This window comes from Protopterus annectens, chromosome 15.part0 (assembly GCF_019279795.1).
Source record: "Protopterus annectens isolate FY-2018-M chromosome 15.part0, PAN1.0, whole genome shotgun sequence".
NCBI lineage: Eukaryota > Metazoa > Chordata > Ceratodontiformes > Protopteridae > Protopterus > Protopterus annectens.
In genome coordinates, this window is record NC_056749.1 from 283,250,552 (window position 1) to 283,272,119 (window position 21,568).

The following is a 21,568-nucleotide window of genomic DNA, read 5'->3' on the forward strand; positions in this document are numbered from 1 at the left end:
TTATTCTTATATATAGTAAACATTTTAAAGTGCAGATCTAGTGTTTCTTTTTAATAAGGTACACTGTTGAAGTATTACCATCTTTAATTCATCACCCTGTCAGTACTAGTAACACTGAACCTAAAAGTATTACAGGCAGAAGCAAGATGTTCAGCAAATGCATTACTGGCTATGCATCTACTAACTGCATAATTATACTCCTAACTGCCTATTTATGTTTAAAAATTTGAGTAACATCCTTCAGGTCTTATGTGCATAAAGGTTTCTTAGCATGTCTTACTTTTTATCCTTTGTTGACCAGGTTAATCCCACTAGCCTATTGGCTTCTTTTCATGAGAGACCAGAGATGGTATGCATACTGCTAGGGGACGTTTGGCCAGGGTATTAGGAAATTTCCCTTACTCTTTCCGGTAGGTGCCAAAGGATCTTTTACATCCACCTAAGCTACCACCAACTCAGGCAAATGTAATCTTGGTTTAACATCGCATCCATAGGACAACACACACACATAGAAGTGCAGCGATGACAGAAAATCAGAAGGTCATGAGTTTATTTCTCACAACAGCTATATGAATTCATTTTGTAATACTAACATTTTAGTGCAGCATAAGTGCGTGTGCTGTACTTCTGAGCTGCTGTCTTTCAGATAACACATTAAACTGAGGTCCCATCTATCTTGGGTGGTAGCAGCTCATGCAGACATTAAAGATCCCATGTGCTAATTGAAAAAAGAATAAGGGATTCTTTATTTATTTAAATACTTAACACATTTAATAATTTTTACAGTCTCATGACCGCATACAATATAATGTTAACAATTTCCTTGCTTACTTTCCTCCCATTATTTTGTATGTCAAAAGTCTGTTTTGTAAAAAATTGTTCTCTTGGAGCTTTTCTCCCCGGACCTCCACTGAAAATGGACTTGTAATCCAGTTGGACTCTCCCGATCAACAAATGTAAAATAAAAAAATAAAATAAATAAATAAATTTAACTAATATCTTATTTTTAAAGACTTTTGCTTTCCACTTCTTATACAAAATATTTTCATATTTTTCCTTCCATATAAATTGTGAACATACAAATATATTTCTTTTCTGTTTTATCAATTTCATGTTCATTCTCTGTGTTAAACAGTCCATACAATATCGGATTCATATTCACTCTGTGTAAGTGTTCATTGCTAAATACCTTCATTACCTTTCATTACCTTTCTCCAAAAACTTTTAACACTTTTATATTGATAAGAATGTTCCATATAGTTTCTTCTGTATTGCACAAAGCACATATCCTTTCTTCAGTTATCTTATATGACATCAGTACTTTTACAGGCACCGTACTTGATATTAACATACATAAGAAATCCCTGCCTTACCATGTTTGTTTAAATATTTTTTCTTCTCTCTTATAAATCCTTTTCTTTTCTAAATATTTTTTCTTCTCACTTATAAGTTCTTTTCTTTTCCTCTGAGTTCTGCCATAGATCTACCCATGAAGCTGTGTACCCTTATACGATTATTCCTTTCTGAAGTATCCTCCAAATGTCTAATTTACACAACAAAATCTTTTTCTTATATTCTAATGCATCATTTTTCTCAAGCACTATTTCCACGTATTATACTTTATATTGTCTCTACACTGTTCATACCTCTTTAATGGTGACTTATTTATCAGTATTTCTTTATCAAACTTCATTTTATTCAACACCCAGAATAAATATAATGCGACAGTATGATCCACTAAATTTGCCAACCCCAAATCACCATTTTTATTGTTATTATAAATCACGCCTTTTAATGGGGTTCAGTCCTGATACCCATATCACTCCAAAAATCACTTCTATTTACTTTTTCTCAAGAAATGTATATACTCTTCCAATATATGTACATTTATATTGTCTAAATGACCTTATTAAATATGCTTTCTTACTGAATATTAACTTAAAAATTTCCACAATGCTGCAATGTCCTTTACTTCTACCAAAACCCTTTTTCATTGCCTCTGTCTTTGTTCTTGCCAACCTGTATCCCTCATACTGCAGTTAATTTTCTGGGTGACTTGGACACACATTTTCATCTTTATGAACACCACCTTAGGGATTCCTGAAAATATGCTATACCTAGTAAGACTAATCAAGTTAACAAAAGTACATATATACATCCATTAAATTGTTCATTAAATGGTTAAGAACTAGCATATCAGTATTTTGTTATGAATTCAAAATACAGTCATTAAACTATTTATTAAATAGTCTAGAAATAACATATAAAGGTTTTGTTATGTCTACAAAATACATTCATTACATTGTTCAATAAATGACCTAGAATTAATTCATCAAGATTTTGCTATGATTACTTCACTGTCCATGGATAATTATCATCAATTCAGACTTTAAGCTTTTTGTACCTACCATTGTGTATTTCCAGTTTGGGGTTCTCGGTACTTTCTGTTTATGTTTACAATTGTGACATTTTAAACTAACCATTAACACTACAATATTATTATAAACTTTTGCATCACAGCAAAAAAACACAACATTTTAATAGGGAAATTGTTTCATGAAACATTCACATTGTTATTTTTCTGTTTTGCAGTTATCCACGTAAAGCTAATAATGTTTAATTCCTGGATTTTTTTTTGTTACTTTTTTCTGATCTATGGATTTAGCACTAAACATTGACAGGCATTTGGCAATAAATTGTAACAGTTTTCACTTTTAATGTATGCCATTTCATAATTATTATTTACATGACTGACAGATCGTATTCCAGATAAAACTGTGAAGGTTCCATCTCCTGAACCGGAATGGGTATCCATGGCTAAACAGAAGCAGAAGGATTTCCAAGGTCATCAGCTGTTCAAGAAACAAAGAAGTGAAGAGAGACGTCTATCAAAAATGGAAACACAGCAACAGGTAACTTTAATATTGTTACATACATCTATGTGTGTACGCGGACACACACACACACACACACACACACACACACACACACACACACACACACACACACACACACACACACACACACACACACACACACACACACACACACACACACACACACAGGCACACAGACACAGGCACACACACACACACACACACACACACACACACACACACACACACACACACACACACACACACACACACACACACACACACCAGTACCTTGCTCCCTCTTCAAGAAGATGATCAACCTAACTTAGAGTAGCTATTTCTGCAACTTTGCAGTGACTTGCTAAGTCCTTCAAATTGCAAATTTTCCACATATATCAAATGAAAAAAGAAAGGTAGTGATGTCAAGGAGATAAAAGGATGGGTATCAGCAGTGCCACCATACTGCAGTCAGGGGCATCAAGGTCCCTCCCTTACCTTTGGTGCAGTATGTGGTGGGTGTGGTAGGCTGTTGTATGCACCCAAAGGTTGTCTTCCTGCTTCTTAATGTGTTCTGGTGTATCTGAAATGCATGAAGCACTCCTGGCCTTAGCCCAGATACTGTGCAGTTTTCTTCTCAACAGTGAAGCATAATGTCCTCTGAATGTTTTGCTATCATTGCCCAAGCTAATTCCCAGGCTTTTCAATCTCATTCCTGAACCTTGGGTTGGCAACATCACAGACAGGGCAATCTGCTTTTGAAATGATAAACTGGATATTTTATTCTATGTCCTTTTTGTAGTGCCTATGCTTGCTGACCACTGACCCACTGCCACTGCCCATGCTATCTTATCACTAGTTGAGAGGAACCCATGACACCCAGGAGGGGAGTTTAAAGGTATAGCCCTATTCCTTCTTCCTAATAGTTAACTTGGGCACCTGTGACCTTACTTTGATGTGTGCATGCTCCCCTCCAAGGGGAAGCATGTCTCTGTGCACTTAATCCCTTTGGCTTTCAATGTGACTTGTATAGGCGTTATGGATTGTCTAGCCTTGAGCTCCATGGAACGAACACCAAGTGTTCTCGCTAAGTCACCCATGTGGTGAGCCAGAGCTACCAGCCTCCCCCCAAGCATGGATGGCTCAACAATGGCCAGTCACTTCCATCCTGCCCTGCCTGCTCTTACCGGTGTCCAAGCTGATAGTCAAGGTCAGGTCATCTGCTACATAGTTGGGGTTTTTATCCTTGTATGCCATGGTGCTGGCACTCCTTAATGATTTCAGCTAGTGTCTTCCAGAATGAAAGGACCAAGGAGTCAAAGTCTTTTTTCCAGGAGCAGAGTTTGATCTTCTGCACCCAAAGCAGTGCCCATCAGGACTGGAGGAAGGCAAGTTATTAAATAAGTAGGACTTGTAGCTTATCCATTAAATATTAAGATGATTAGGTAGGCTGCACAACTCTCATCAACAATAAAAGTTTATATTTCTCTTTAAGCCAAATGCCATTTTTCAAAACATCTTATGAAATATCAATATTACTTTAAGAATTGCATTCCTACAAGGGTTTGCAGTAATTTAGGATGCATAGTTACATCTCCAAGGATCATTGGAAGCTATGGGTTAAGGATGCATGTGCATCCAGATTCCATGAGAAGGCAGGGCATAGCAACGGTACTGCCTAAGTCCATTGGTATGATCTCTACTGTACTGCTTAGAATAAATTGTAACTATCCTAATTATGTGACATTTTCCTTGGACAGCCTCATGGATGCTTAAAGCTGTACAGCACAATATACATAAAACTAAACTGTACAATGTATATTTTCATGTTTTTTTATTTGTCATTGATTCAGCCAAAAACATTATATCTGATCATTACTTGTGAACCTAAAAGTTTATTGACCTTTTACTTCATGGAAATATTCTCTTGTCCTTTACTGTCATGAGAATACAGGTACAATTATATCTACATTATTTCATATCGTGAAGCATTAGCTCTACCAGTGGTGTTATTTTTGATATAATTTATTTGTTAACTAGGTAAACCTAGTAGACACAAGAGCTTCTTCTTAGGTGTTACCCTGCTAATCTTTTTCAGAATCAGAGTATGCAAATGGAAATCAAGGGACTCAAACCCAAGACTACAAGAAGAAGAAGAGATGTATATTCGGAGTTTCTAGCTTAAATGCTCTCTATTATACTTTGATGATGTGAGGTATTGACAGCTATGCCAGGAGAAGTAGGGCAGTGGATGTGCAACATATGCCAGCATAGCTAGCTGGAGTTTTGTAAATAATTATATGTCATTTGTATATCAAACTGATTTGTACAGGTACTTGAGTTTAAATTTTATTTATAAAGCTGCTTTTGTTAAAAAATGTATCAACAGAGGGTCCTGCTGGACCGAAAAAAGAATTCCACCTGTATGTCAGACTGCATTATAACTGTTGAAATTAATATTTTAACAGAGGATACTGGAAGAGAAGAAGTTAATCTCATTCCAGCTAACTTTGAAAAATAGTCTGAATTTAAATTATATGGTAGGATATAAACATTGTATCTTACAGTTCTGATTGCAGCCAGAGACAAAATGTCTGTAAAAACAAGGCCTAGGAGTCCTGCTGTATTGTTCTTAGCAGTAAACATTGCTACTCTGGAAGGGCGGAAGTGTTGAAATGGTTTTATGGCTTCCAGATGCTATAACATATCCTAGCAAAGCTCTATCTGTGTGCATGGTAACACATATGTGTGAGATTCTGGTTCAGTTTCTAGTAAAGAGGGGCAGTATGGGAACCAGAAGTTAGATAACCAGATGATGTGATGTCACTCTGTAAGCCAGCACTGAAATTATGTTTTAATACAAGATGAAACAGAAGTCTCAGTACAATCTGTTTGTGAAACCTGACAAAGAAGGAAGACCACTCACCCATTTAATTTTGCCTTGGTTTAGTAAGTAACCAGAGAATAGTAATTCTTTAGATCAGTCAGGAAAATACAGTGAGATTAGTTAAGTATTGTTTTTCTGCATCTGTCTGAATCTTTCCATCTGTGTTATTTTTAGTACTTCTTGTGACTGAAACTCTGGTGTTTATTGTAAATAGATATTTAGTATTTTCATGCTCTTTTATTATTTATTATTAAATACGTTTAAACCTTTCATTGTGGCTGGTCTTTTAGAGAATGTTTTAACCTTTGAGAATACTTATATCTATTCGTTGACACTGTGAACTCTCCTGGAAGCATTACTGCATTGGTCAAACACTACCATTTGTAGTAATATTAATTTCACTCAGTATAATTGGGTACCCCTGTAAGAGCCTTAGAACAGCTGGCTTTGGAGTTTCCTGGTGGCAGTAATAACCTTATAGTCTGGACAGAGGGGCATAGCTAGTAAATTTGTACCAGCCTTTGCCAGGTGTGTGTGTGTGTGTGTGTGTGTGTGTGTGTGTGTGTGTGTGTGTGTGTGTGGGCTACTTGGAGCATGAACACAGAGCATTGGTTTTACAGACAGGGTGGTGGAGGACTTTGCCTGGGACACTCGGCTGAGGACTCAACTCTGTAGATGTGCTTGTGGGGACACTTATTGGGGGCCTGGAGAGAGAGAGAGGGGTAAACGCAGACCCCGGACTAAGTGTGTTTCCTGTGTGCTCTTGAGGGAAAATGTGCTTGGTGTAGACAGCTGCATCTGGAAATACTGTGTGTACCCATCGTTGATCTAAGTGAACGTCCCTCACTGGTGTCAGTGGTGAGGATTCAGGCTCCTTGATTACTGGCCCAGAGAAGGGGTATCATATATATTATCAGATATCATTACCAATATTTCTTTAGTGTAATAGGGATGTCATGCACTAGATCTGAGCAAAAAAAAAATCATTGTTTATCCTGCAGTATACAATAAGTTTCTAAGCAGACTAATAACTTGCAGACACCTCATCGGTTTAACACCTGAGGAAGGCAACTATCTGTACTCAGCTTTAGTGAAATAATTGTATATTTCTTTCATTTGTATAAAAACTGATTATTTGCAGACAATTCTAAAAAACAGGGAGAGTAATCGGGGGTCACACTTTAAGGGCAAACCTCCAACAGGCAAATGCATTAATAAGAACAAACAGCTGAACAAAATAACAGGGACTTTTAAATTTTTAAAACTTCAGTCCTGAATATTTAACAAGTTACTGGCATCATGCTTATTAAAATTAAAACATATTCAAGGTTATTTTGCACATAAAACATACAAACATAATGCATATACATTTTTAATATTTTTAATATATATATATATATATATATATATATATATATATATATATATGTCCGTGTTTCAGTAAAACATATTTTCTATCATATTATTTATCATCTTTTTATCATGTTTTTATTATGTATTTTACATTGATATGGTGGTTCATTAAGTGTATTTCAGCAGTTGTTTGTGTGTAACGATGTATTTTTAGATAGCAAGTGTTGGTTTTAGTTTTAGTTTTTTGTTCAACATTTTGAAAATATGAGCGTAATTGTTTAATTGTATTTTAATTATATAATTGTTATGAGATTGGAGGGTACATATAGAATGTAAGTAAATTAGTGCAACACATATGGTCAAAAGGTATATTCTAGTAAAATAAGGTTTCTGAAATAAGTAGGTTATTCAGGCTAAATGCCAAAAGCAGATAAGTATTTACAAAATCATGTTATGAAATTCCAGCAACACGTCTGTGTTCCAGTGACTTTGTATTTTCAGCACTGGCCTAAAATCTGAACCAAGTCCTGAGAGTCATCTTTATATGTATGTTTTTTTAATACGAACTTTATCTCTGTGTGTATATTTCTTGAAATAAGTGATACAGGATTTATTGTGTGTGTGTGTGTGTGTGTGTGTGTGTGTGTGTGTGTGTGTGTGTGTGTGTGTGTGTGTGTGCATAAACTGCAAGACAGCATATCCTTTCTTCATTAGCATCTCAGGGAAATTTGGTGCATAGCCATTTGTTGGTTGTTTCTTTTGTTTTATTTAATTGCTGTTTATAACACAGCCTACTATTTCGTTCTGTCCTTTGGACTGGACTAATTCTGAAGCTGCACAGAAGAGCACTGGTTTGGATTTATTTTAAACATAAAGTGATTTTTTATCAGCATCTCTACACCAGGAAAGTTGCTGGAACTGTTTTTCAAGCATTTTTACTATAACTGCACTGTTTTATTCTTTAACCAACTGAGGCTGGACATTTGTCCCTTATACTCCCAACCTAGCTCTTGTTAAGTTTTTAAAGCTAGTGCCTCTCTTGTTACTCTTATGTTAATTTGACCACAAAGTTCCCTCCCTCTCTTCTTTCATTGTTGCTGTCAGTAGGCACAAAAGTATCATTTTGTGAAGTCACTCCCTTTGAACTATTAAAATACTTTTACCCTCCCACTGTATTCGATGGATTAACAATACTGAGTGCTACCCAGCCAGCCAGCCAGCCAGCCTGTGTTGCTGTTCTTCAGTGGCTCTTGAATTACCTTTCATTGCACTAAATGTTCTTTAGAAGCTCCACCCAGTCACATCTTATCTCATCTGCTTATATTAATGAGTACTAGAGGATCAAACTGGGAAGTCCCTCCCCTGAATTACCCCTTTTCATATCTTCTTGCCTGTGTATTGCATAGTGCAATATCTAAACAGATTAACCCCTTTTCCATCTTACTTTTAAAATCTGCAATATCTAGAACAAGAGTACCATTCGATGGAGAACCTTTTGTATGTTTTGTTTATTCTTCCATAATTACACACATCCTCTACTACATTTACTTTACTTGTCTGAATACCTAAATACTAGACAGGATGGAAGGTCGGTCTGCTAGTTTCACCTCTGTTGCCAGCATTTTATCAATTAGTCTCTTAAGACTGTATACAAATTGCTTTATGCACACAGATAATAATCTTATTATTAACACTAATAATTACATTTGTAAGAAGAGTAAATAATCTGGAGGCATCCCTCTCACTTAAAAACATACTCTGTAATACACCATATACCTCTACCACAATCTTTCGCTAATCACACCAAAATGTCTTATGCTAAAGCTATAAAAATCACTCCCAAAGGCTCCTAGAGATAAGGATATTAAGTCTCAGCAAAAAAAAAAATAAATAAATAAAATCAGAACACTCATCCACCTCTTGCATAACTATCATATAAAGAATCACCACAAGAAAAAAACACTCCAAATCTATCATTCTGTACCACCGCAGCAAAAACAAGTTTTAATGATAGGTGACATTATTGTCAGACATACTGACTCATCACTCACAAGGCTCGGCAAGAAGAGGGACACACTTCTCAACTGTCCAGAAGTTTTGCACACTATCCAGATTTTTACCTCATATATTTGGTCTAGTCCTCATAATATTTGAAGTTTTCTGACAAATCATGGAGGATGGAATTAAATAATGACAGACATTTCATATCCTTCAGGAAAAGTCTGATAATGCAAAACCTGTTATTCTCTCAACTAACTCTATAAGAGGAATATTTAAAAATATATCACTGATTTTGGACCTTTGCCCCCAACATTATTTTTGACTTTATCCAGAATTTTTGAACTAAGAGGTAAGGGCAGTGCTAATTATCAGCTATATGAAGGGTTTAGAGCTTATAGTCCAAACTACCAAATATTAATGCTACTCAACTGCATGGAATTTGTCTATGAATTCTAGCCTGATTTTCAAAAATTCATTACTCTAAAATATTTTTCTAAACTAAAAAAGTAATCTGGAGAGTCTACTGTACTCATTCTAAAATTATGTTTATTCTTTGTAGATTGCTAATAACACCAGTGTTACATTTTAAAATTCTAATATGTATTACTGAGTAATGCCTTTGGATTTTAAATTTTCTTTTTGCACAATTGTAATATCATCAACTGAACTGAAGTATATTCATAATAATCTCATTTTATAGATTAAAGCAACTCACTACGACTCAGCAGTTGATGACCTACAGAAACAAATTGTTGCTTCACATATTTCAGCACATATCATTACAATATTTGGTTGACTTCAGATCTACTCAGAACACTGATGGCAGAATATTTTTTTATAGGAAATGTCAATTTTGAAAGAAAATATTCAGAGAAGAAACTTTGCATCTACTTCTGTTACTAGAGAAATGGAACATAAGAGCACAACCGGTTCAGCTGCGGCAGGTAAAAACTAAATACAATTTCTAAAATGGGTCATGTATGTCTAAAAACTGTGTCTATTAGAAATCTGCAAATTTGGTCTAGAATTATCAGTGTTGAAGATATTAATAGAATCTGCATTAAATAAAATCATGCAAGTCTATTTTAGAAATCTCTACTAACCTATGCTTCATTCCTGCTCCAAACAACCAATTAGAAATTCGCTCTGTGAAGACTCAGTTTTTAATGCCTTTTTTTCAGAAGAAAATCATAAAAAGCAGTTATGCTTGTATACATCATTCTGACGTTTAGAGCTTTCAGCATTTTCAGTGGTAATTGCTTCTGGAAAAGCACCTTGGGACATTCAGACAAGTCCCTTAACAATTGTATGAGCTCTAAATGAGTGAAATGGCTTCCTAGGAGCTTGAAAAAAAATATTTGTTAGTAATTTTGAGTGTGCATGAAGTGATATCTTAAGACTACCAAACTGGCCATGCAAGAAAGACTGGGTTCATCACTCATTAGAGAAACTGTTTAGTTTCATTCATTCATGTTTATAAGGGTAAGGGGATATTGCTTTTTCCTAAATAATGTGTGCCCTTAGAAATCATTATGTTAGTTTGGTTGTTGAAAATGTCTTGTTTTTTCTTGTTCATCTGAAATCAAGCAGGTTAGAAAAAACTTACAGAATGAAACTATGAAGCTCAAATCTTCTGAACTACAGAAAAAGTAGAAACCAAAACTAGAAACTCACAAAATGTTTCCAAACAAATAATTGATCCTTGGTATTAGAAATAATGAAAATGCTTACTGCCTATTTTTTATACAAAATAAAATTGGTTCATTGCTTGAATGCTTGGAAGGTTGCAACCTTAGAGTTTCTATTTTTGTTTTTTAAATTACCACTCTGTCCTCCCTGCACCACTTTTTTAAAGTATGCAAACCCTCACCCTAGCCCTACCTCTAACCCTACACCGTACTTTAGAAAAACCCTTTCTATAACATTGCCAATACACAAAACATATCTTATATGTGCTACATATAAATATACACATATACAGCACTATATCTATCCCCTTACCTTACCGTACTGATAACTGACCTGAAAACACTCACACACAAACACTACATTTATTCCCTTTACATAGGCCATACTCAAACCCTAATCCACAAACACACACACACACACACACACACACACACACACACACACACACACACACACACACACACACACACACACACACACACACACACACACACACACACACACACACATGCACACACATACCCTGACCCCTAATGCAAGCCCAGTTGTTTCTTTCAGCAACACAGGCATTCAGGAAAACAGATGTTCCATAAAATGAACATTCATAAAATCTTCCCTGCATTTTACTTTATGAACAAATGAACACTCAGTAAATTGTACAGGACCCATTTACACATATACATTTTGTCCCACCTTGTTCTTCATTGCTGTTTTTGACATAGCCACACCTTCATGGAGGATGTTCTAATCATCCACCACCAGTTTTGTAAAAACATATCCATCTTGTAACCTCAGATTGTAACATTTCATACTCATGCAGCTATTTTTTTCAGTGGTACACATTTGGACTTTGTCTTTTTTTCCCTTTAGCATTGAGAAGGTTATTTCATGTCCCTCTGTCTTCCTTCATCATAACATTTTTATTTAGCATTTACAAGGATAGTCCAAGGGCAGCCACGGTGGTGCAGCAGTTAGCATTGCCACTTCACAGCAAGAGGTTCCCTGGTTCGATTCTCAGCTGGGGTGCAGAGTCTGCATGTCCTACCTGCGGGTGCATGGGTTTCCTCTGGGCACTTTGGTTTCCTCCCACATCCCAAAGACATGCTGTAGGTGAATTGGACATTCTAAACTGGCTTGCAGTGTGTGTGTGTGTGTGTGTGTGTGTGTGTGTGTGTGTGTGTGTGTGTGTGTATGTGTGCATGCCTCTTGTGGAAGGTTAGGTGCTGGGCTGGCAACTCGACACCATAAAATTCCACTGCCAGTCATTCTGCGGACCGTTGTTCTGCTGTGGCGACCCCTTACCAGGAAAAGACGAAAGAAGAAGATTTACAAGGATAGTCCAACTAGGAATAATCCTTTTTCAGTGGAGGCCTGGGAAGATAAGCTCTTTACAAAATACTCATGCATGCATATGATTACAACACTGCAGTCTATTAAGAGAGAAGTTGGAAATCATGAGATATGTGCAACAGGACATGTAGATTAAAGAAACACCCAGTTTAATGACTATGTACCTGAAATATAACATTTTGACTACTAAAAGAAAGATGATTTCAATATATTCTGGCCTATGCATAAATTTAAATTCAGCAGAACAGATAACTCATAAGCATACTAAATTATATAAAACAAAGATATGTGATATATAGTTTTACATTCCATAAAAGGAAACAGTTTATGCTATTTAATTGTATGTGCAGCAAGGGAGGTAGCTTCTATCAACATTTTTAAAATAATAGGGCTTTCTGCAATGTAATTGTTTTATATATATATATATATATGTATATATATATATATATATATATATATATATATATATATATATATATATCCCATCTCTCTCTTAAGCTGAATTTGCAAATAAATAGAAAGCAGGTATGGTATAAAAATTGCAGTGGTATTATTCAGTTCTTTATTCAGACATTTTATTTAGTAACAGTCATTTCCATCAAGTACTGTAATGTAGAGTTCTTTATATTTCACGATGAGCTCTTTTATCCTAATTTTCAAAGACTTTCTCAGATCGGTTAACCATACTACAGTACACAGAACAAATGTATGTGATATATAATAGTTTGCATACTTTCAAAAGAAAGAGCTGATGTTGTGCTGTAACGTATATCCCACTGTACATGCAGTAAGGGAAGTAACTTCTATTAGCATTTTTTTTAATGTAGATACCACTGAGTTATAGCAAGGTTATAGAAAGATCAGTTGGAATAATGGTTAAGGTTTTATCCTCCCATGCACAAGGTACAAGGTTCAATCCTGATGTCTGACCAATGTGTGTTTTGAGTGTGCATGCTCTTACTGTGTCTCTGTGGGTTCCTCCCACCTCCAAAAACATGGGTGTACATCAGGATTCAGCTTTGAACCCACTGCTGTTCATACTAGTGATGGACTAGATTAACAAACAGGTGAGAGGGAACATATCAACAAAGTTGCTGTATGCAGATGATGTGGCATTACAGGCAGACTCTGAGCAAGAACTTAGCAAAGGATACAATAGTGGAATGCAAAACTGAAGGCACGTGGGATGAAATTAAGTACAGATAAGACAGTGGGAAATCAGAGGAAGCTGAGAATTGCGATAGAAGGGAAGATAGTGAACAGGTTAATAGCTTAAGGTATCTATGAGGGATGGTTGAGGAGAAGGGAAGTCTGAATGAAAAGGTAAAAGCTAGAATCAGAAAGGCTGCAGCCAACTAGACTAAAATGCAGCATATGACAAAGGAATGCCAAAGAAACTGAAAAGTAAGGTGTACAAAACAGTGGTGAGACCAGTACTAATGTATGGTACAGAAACCTGGGCAGTAAAGTCAGAGCAGATGAGGAAATTAAAGGTGATGGAAATGAAGTGGCTGAGATGGGTGGTAGGGTGGATACTGAGGGACAGACGAAGAAATGAGGACATAAGGGCAGAAGCCAAAGTAGCTCCAATTACAGAGAAGGTCAAAGAGAACAGATTACAGTAGTTCAGGCACATGTGCAGAAAAGTAGAAGACAATCTGGTGAAGAAGATTCGGGAAAGACAGGAAGAAGGTAAGAGGAAATAAGGGCATCCAGCAAATAGGTGGATGGATTGTGTGAGAAAATATCTGCAACAGTCAGGCAGGAGTGTGTAAAAAGGCCAGAGTGTAGCACTGAATCGAGAATTATGGCGACAGTTAACACCTTGACCCCATGTAGGAAATGGGAAAAAGGGGGTAGATGGTGATGACGATGATAATGATGAGAGCACAATCTGTCAGGCTGATGTTGAAAAACAGATCTGGGGAATTGCTTGAACATTTAAAACAATTATTTTAACTACTGCCTAAATGACAACAGTTTTACCTTGATGTGCAGATGCCACATGAGGTAATGTGAGTTCTTTGCTTAACAAATTAATTTTTCCATGCAAGGATGATCAGTAAGTTTATCACATCCATTCTGTGTATCTAGGAGGCAGGACTTTGTCAGACCATTTTCTTCATTGAGGAGAATGGCCTTCTCATAACTGTTACACTTAGGTTTTTTAATCTTCTTGAAATATCCCTAATTTTGGTCTTAGCAAGGCATGACACTGTTGCAAACTCCTTGCAAAGTCAACTGATGAATGTTTTGAGAGTTTCCAGTTCACAGTGTTTGCTTCACAGGCTTTTGAGTCTGGCTTGGGTCAGTTTCACCTAGGTACTTTCATACTATAGCCTTTGCATGCTATGACTATGTCTGGATGATTTATTGTGGTCACTGGGAGGTCTGTTTAATATTTCATGTGTATCAGATCCTTGTTTAACTGAGCTTTTTGAGGTACAGGTAAGGCTTCTGAAGATATACTCACAGTGGAAGTTGTTTTTCTGTGCTGATAGGGAGGGACTGTTGCTAACCGCCTATTGCTCTGGACACACATATATATCTCACAGGTATGCCCATAGTAAGACATTTCCTCTTTGAAAATTTACAAGACACCATTTGCTCTGAAGCCATACCTTAGTACAATGATGACTCCTCATAGATTATATTGGTGAGCTTCATAATGCTTTAACCTACAAACACACACACACACACACACACACACACACACACACACACACACACACACACACACACACACACACACACACACACACACACACACGCACACATGCACACAGTTGCCAGTCCTGATATTAGAACCCCTACCTATCTAGTTATGTGCACTATTGTGCTACATATTTATCACATGCACCACAGAGCTTATATTCATCATTCCTCCCTATCACAGTGTTGTCATTAAGATAGCCATATATATTAGGAATTCTTATAAGTGGTTAATCCATTGTCTGATACCAAAAGGTAGGCATAAAATCTACTCCAAAACCTGCTGAGTATACTGTAACAGTCCCCTAAGTAACTTAATAGGAATGTTTTAAAAGAGTCCATTTCCATTTGCAGATAGGCTTATATCAAGCCAATTTTAATTCATATACTTCTACCATGACAGATGCAAAAACATATTCAGTTCTTGGTAAGTGGTGTTACACAGATATTTGAGTTTAACAAGGAATACTACACAGTTCTTAATGATTGGTTAATTGTAAACATAAAATGTCCTCATGTACGAGCACTCCCAGATGTAATTCTTCAAAATATTTTTTTAAATAACTTATTTTGTCAGTTTTATTTTGGCTTTAACTCCATCATTTTCTTTTTTCTTGTAACTCCATCTCTGTTCACTTGGAGTATAATGATATAAAGCACCAACCTCATCTAGTGACATTTGGGTGAAGCAATAGTTTAGTCTTCACATCTGTCACTTAAAAAAAAAAACAAAAAAAAAACAGAGCCCTGTATGGCTGTGGCTGCTTCAGCTCGTGAATGTGCTGCACTCTAGCTCTTCATCATTGGTTGTTTTTCAAGAAAAAGGTATTTTTACCAAAGTTTTCAATGTAGGAAGGATATATGAAAGATTTACCTTGCTGAATCTGCTAGAATCTAGCTCACTATGTGAATGCTTTTCAGGGCTGCTGTCTGCAGGCCCTGTGAGGCCTGAAACACTCTGTGAGCTGGGAATAATGACTAAGATTCATCCAGTGTGCTGCACTTGCTTTGTTTCCTGGATTATCTGCAGAAATCAATGGAAAAAATGCAGGAGATATGACAGACCAAGGAAAAGTGCAGGTATCAGTGTCAAACTAAGAAAAGCTCCACACAGGCCTGCAATTCCATCCATACTGCTGGCAAATGTTCAGTCTCTGGACAGCAAAATGGATTACATCAGGCTGGACTTAAACACAAATCACAAGGTAAGAAACAGCTGTTTTGTCATTTTTACAGAAACTTGGCTAAATTCAAATATCAGTGACTATGCTGTGGGAATACAGGATTAAACCTTATTCAGAGCAGACAGGATACAGGCCATTAGTGGCAAAGTCAGAGGTGGAGAAGTCTGAAAATATGTAAACAACTGCTGGTGTAATAACAATGACATTGCCTTCGGCCATTGCTCAGCAGACATCAAATACCTTACACTTGAATGTTGTCCATGCTATCTGCCTAGGGAATTTGCAGCCATTTATATCACAGCAGTCTATATACCTCAATGTGCAAATACTAAAAATGCACCTGCTAGCCTGTACAGGCTATCCTGTGAACTATAAAACAAAAATCCTGAGTGTGTGAATAATATGGCAGGAGATTTTGACCAGGCAAAGCTGAAAACAGTACTACCACACCACTATCAATATGTTAACTTTGTCACAAGGGGAGCAAATACATTAGACCAAGTGTATACAAATGTCAAGCAAGCTTTCAAAGCAGTTCCCACCCACACCTAGGCAACTCGGATCACAGTTCTATCTTGATGATCCCAGCCTACAAACCCATGCTGCTAAGAGGAAAACCTTTCAGGAAACAAGTAATGATCTGGCCAGAAGGAGCAGTCTCAACCCTGCAAGACTGCTTCAAATGCACTGACTGGAACCTGTTCAAAGAGGCTGCCACCACAGAACATCATTTAAACCTGGATGAATATACTGAAACAGTAGTGGGGTATATCACCAAATATGTTGAGGATGTGACCATCTTGAAGGATGTAACTATAAGGCAAACCAAAAACCATGGCTCACTAGCGAAGTCTATGAGCTACTGAGAGCACATAATGCAGCCTTTAAGTCCGGAGATAAAGATGCCCTGAAAGTTGCCAGGGCCAACCTGAACAAAGGAGCAAGAGCAGCAAAACAAGTTCATGGGCTAAAAATACAAAAACACTTCACAGATCAAAAGAATCCTAGGCAGCTACTGATTACAAACCTCTGTCAACAAAATGTGTAGATAATATGGACTTTCTAGACAAACTTCTTCTTCAGCAGATCTGAGGAGACAAACACCTCACCAAAGAAACTATTCATGGATGGGGATGCCACACTGCTATGTCTCAGTCTGGAGGCAGTCTGAAAGAACATAAGAAAAGTCCACCCAGGTAAGGCAGCAGGTCCTGACATGATTCCGGGTCATCTACTCAAGGACTGTGCAGATCAACTAGCACCTATCTTCACTGACATCTTCAACATGTCTGTCAGACAGGCTAGTGTGCCAAAGTGCTTCAAGTCTGCCATTATCATTGCACTGCTATAGATGTCATCCCCATGCACTTTAAATGACTACTGACCCATCACACTCACACCGGTAGTGAGGAAATGCTTTGACAGGATTGTCAAAGAGCATGTATAATCTTGTCTGCCTGCATCTTTTGATCCTTTACAGTTTGCTTATAGACCAAATTGCTCCACTGTAGATGCTATATTCCTGGCACTACATCACACCTTGAACCATCTTGAAGACAAAGATTGCTATGTATGTATGCTGTTCATAGACTTCAGCTCAGCCTTCAACACTATAATACCGCAGCAGCTGTTGTCTAAACTAAGTCAACTCGGCATAGAGAATACGCTCTGCAACTGGATCCTCGACTTTCTGACAGACAGACCCCAAACCATAAGAGTTGGCATGAACCACTCATGATGCATCACCTTGAACATAGGGGTCCCACAAGGTTTCATACTAAGTCCACTTCTCTTCGCAATACTGACCCATGACTGCCCTACAAAACATCAAGCAAATCACGTCATCAAGTTTGCTGACAATACCACCATGATTGGCCTCGTCAGAAATTATGATGACGGGGCATACAGAGAGGATGGGAACTAACTCACCAGATGGTGCACTGACAACAACCTAGCATTAAATGTTGACAAAGCAAAATAAATCATTGTTGACTTCAGGAGGAAGCAAAGGTCTCACAAACCCATCACCATCAGTGGTATGGCAGTGGAAAGGGTAAAAAGCACCACATTCAAAGGGGTGCACATCTCAGATGACCTAAGCTGGGCAACAAACACCTCCAGCCTTGTAAAAAGACACCAACAATGTCTCCACTTCCTCCAGAGACTATGTAGAGCAAACCTCTCCTCCCACATCCTTATGACCTTCTATAGGTCCATGATCAAAAGCATACTGACTAACAACATCACAGTGTGGTATGGAAACTTCTCATACATAGATTGCAAGGCATTAGAGAAGGTTGTAAAGCAGGTAAGGAAAACCATAGGATCAAACCACCAGTCCTTACAGGACCTTTACTCTTGCAGATGCTGTGGCAGGGTCATGAAATGGATAAGGGATAAACATCATCCCGCACATGGACTATTCTACCTCCTATCTTCAGGGAAATGATACAGAAGCATCAGGTATAGAATATCAAGATTCAGGAACAGTTTTTTTTCCACAAGTGATCAGAATTTTGAACAACTAACCTAACAATGTCAACACTCCCTCAGCTCATGAGAACACCATAAGTGCAATATGATTGTCTTTACTGTTGTAGAATTAAATTATTCTATTTATCTAAGTTATGCAATCTGAACTAAATTATTACTTGCACAAGTATGGGAACTGTGAATTATGCTATGCTGCTATCCTATATTAAGAATAGTGGTGGGTGAGTTATCTATATGTGCATTTATATCTGTACTGTCTAGAATTTCTTCCATTATATGTTTCCTTCCCCGTCTTGTGAAAACTGTTTTTCAAGGCACACGAGCCTGAAGCAATGAAATTTCATCCGGTGATATATTGCATTGTTGATTTGAATGACAATAAAGTTTACGCTGACTTAACAGCTCCTATTTTTTTAGGCATTTGTTAATGGCTATGATGTCTTTTCATTTGTTGCCAGCTTGTTAGATATCAGTTGCTGTTTTTTTCTCAAAATTTTTTTTATTTTTCAATTACATCTGAATGGAATGAATTCCCCAGTATTTATACATAACATCTTAAATAACTATGTACACTATTTACATCAGCCTGATACTATAACAGATCTTAACGTATACAGTTACTTTATAAGTATGTCCAATCCATTATCAGAGTATCTGATCAATTATTATATAGTGTCAATCAACAATAAGACTTTTCCCCAAGGATTGTTGATAAATGGCTTTGGATAAATTCTTAGTTCTTTAATTTTAATTTCCAATAATGCTGTGGTCTTCAGTAGGCTGTAGAAGTCTTTCAAAGTTGGTATTATGTTTGTAGTCCATCTTCTTGTTATAAACTTTCTTGAAATTGCAAGTATAGTCCATACATGTTTAACCTATTCAAATGAGGACATTTGTTCACATTTAATAATACAAGAGCTTTAGTTAAATAAAATGATTCATTAAATAAAGCTTGTAGAAAGTTATTAATACCATTCCAAAATGGCTTAATTTTAACACAATCAAAGGAAATGTGGTTCCAATCTCCATTGTGTACTTGCTCACATCTCCAACATATTCCTTTTATGGAAGAACTAATTTTATTGATTCAGTCTGGGGTTAAGAATGCTCTGTGCAAGCATTTCCAATTAAAAACTTTCCAGTATTGTGTAAAGGATGTATATTTTATCGATAATAAGATATTTGTTTTAATATCTTCAGTTAACTGTATTCAGTGTCCTTTTGTTATATATTTCCAATATGAGGTTTTGGGTGTTGTTTTATAGTTTATCGATATTTTGTAAAATTTTGAAATAGTGTTTCTCATGTCAAAGTCATTATATATGATTTCATATATGTATTTCATAAATTTAGGTATTTCTTTAAATGAAGAATTAATTATTCTACTTAAATCTTGTGAATATGACAGAATACTCTGTAAAGTTAGCCAGTCCTGTTGTGGAATTTTGAATGCTGTTTTTATTACTGCATATCTAAAATGTTTAGTTCTCTGATACATTGGAGCCAACAAACAAATCCTTTCTGATCCCAGGAATTAATAATTTCTCTATATATTTTATGTGGAAAGTTCTTTGTGACTATAAATGGTGTTAAAAGATCAAACCAGATTTTTAAGTCTATATTTGCATTAATAATTTTCCTAAATGAGTCAATGTAATAATTAATCATACGAGTTTTAGTGGGTTTAGTTATGTTATATTACATACACATAATATGTGCCATGGCAAATTGTTTTTATCTGTTATTTCAAATTTTTTTTGCAAATCAAATTCATTTATTGATATTACAGTTAGTAATTCTTTCCAGTTTGCAGAGTAATTTGGACTTATCCAATCTGAGATTGTTTTAGATATTATGTTTTTATATATGCTTCTATATCAGGAAAATTTAATTCTCCCTGTTTCCATGGTCTGATATGATGTATTAAAACTATTCTGTTTCTTTTGGGAAACCATAAAAATTTTATTAGGCATGAATTTATTTCTTTAAGTATATTCCTTTCTGGTAACAGTTGTATTGCCAAGGCTATATATAGGATCTTGGGCAGTAAAACCATTTTTATTAATTGTAATCTATCTTCAAATGTTAATATTATTTTGTTCCATTTTTCCACAGAGATTTTAATTGTATTGATGATATTATTGTAGTTTTTTTAGACTAATTAATTTTTATCCTTGCATAACTAAATTCCTAGATATTTTAAGGTAGATTTGAGTATGATGTGATCCCCCGTAGTCTGCAGTCCTTTTTTTATTTAAAAATAAAAATTTTGATTTTGATTTATTGAAATGGAGTCCTGACGTCATGTGAAATTTGTCAATTAATATATGTAATTCTTTTAATATCTCTTTTGTATTAGATAATGTTAGTAATATGTCATCAGCATAAAGCATTACTTTAGAATTGTATTGTTCATAAACATCTATTCCTTTAATTTTTATATTGTTACGAATTGAATCTGCCAATATTTCAATAGCCAGAGCAAATAGAATCGGTGACATGGGACATCCTTGTTTAGTGCCTTTTGTTATATGTATATATTCAGAGGTAAAAGGACCTAACTTGACATATGCTATGTTATTTGTATATATATTCTTTAGGAGATGCACAAAGGATGCAGGAAATTCAAACAGCATTAGGATTTTGAATAAATAGTCACAATTTAGGGAATTAAAGGCTTTCTCTATATCTAAGCCAATTATGAGTGTTTATTTTCTTTATTAACATAATCAATAAGAGCATTTATCCTTTTAATATTGTCATGTGTGTATCTATGATATATAAATCCAGTTAGATCATTATTTATTGTTTTGGATAGTGGTATTTTCATTCTGTTAGTTAATATTGTCATAAATATCTTATAGTCATTATTTAATAATTTTATAGGTTTATATGAGGTACAGAGGTTTGGGGATTTGTTTTCCTTTAGGATTGGTGTGATTAAGGAAGATCTTCAAGAGGGTGGTATTATAGCTTGTGACTGAATTTCTAATAGTGTTTTATGGAAGAGGGATAGTATCTTTGAA

General features: G+C 35.9%; 1 protein-coding gene across 2 annotated transcripts in view; it reads left to right on the top strand.

Moving 5' to 3' along the window:
- The window catches only part of LOC122789646 (acrosomal protein KIAA1210-like), an 828,389-nt gene that overhangs the window by 776,374 nt on the left and 30,447 nt on the right, over nucleotides 1-21,568 (top strand). For both annotated transcript variants that reach the window (XM_044057056.1, XM_044057057.1), the window contains exons 10-11: nucleotides 2,758-2,912; nucleotides 9,956-10,058. In XM_044057056.1, coding sequence (XP_043912991.1) covers nucleotides 2,758-2,912; nucleotides 9,956-10,058 — 258 coding nt within the window. The remainder of the gene's footprint in view (nucleotides 1-2,757; nucleotides 2,913-9,955; nucleotides 10,059-21,568) is intronic.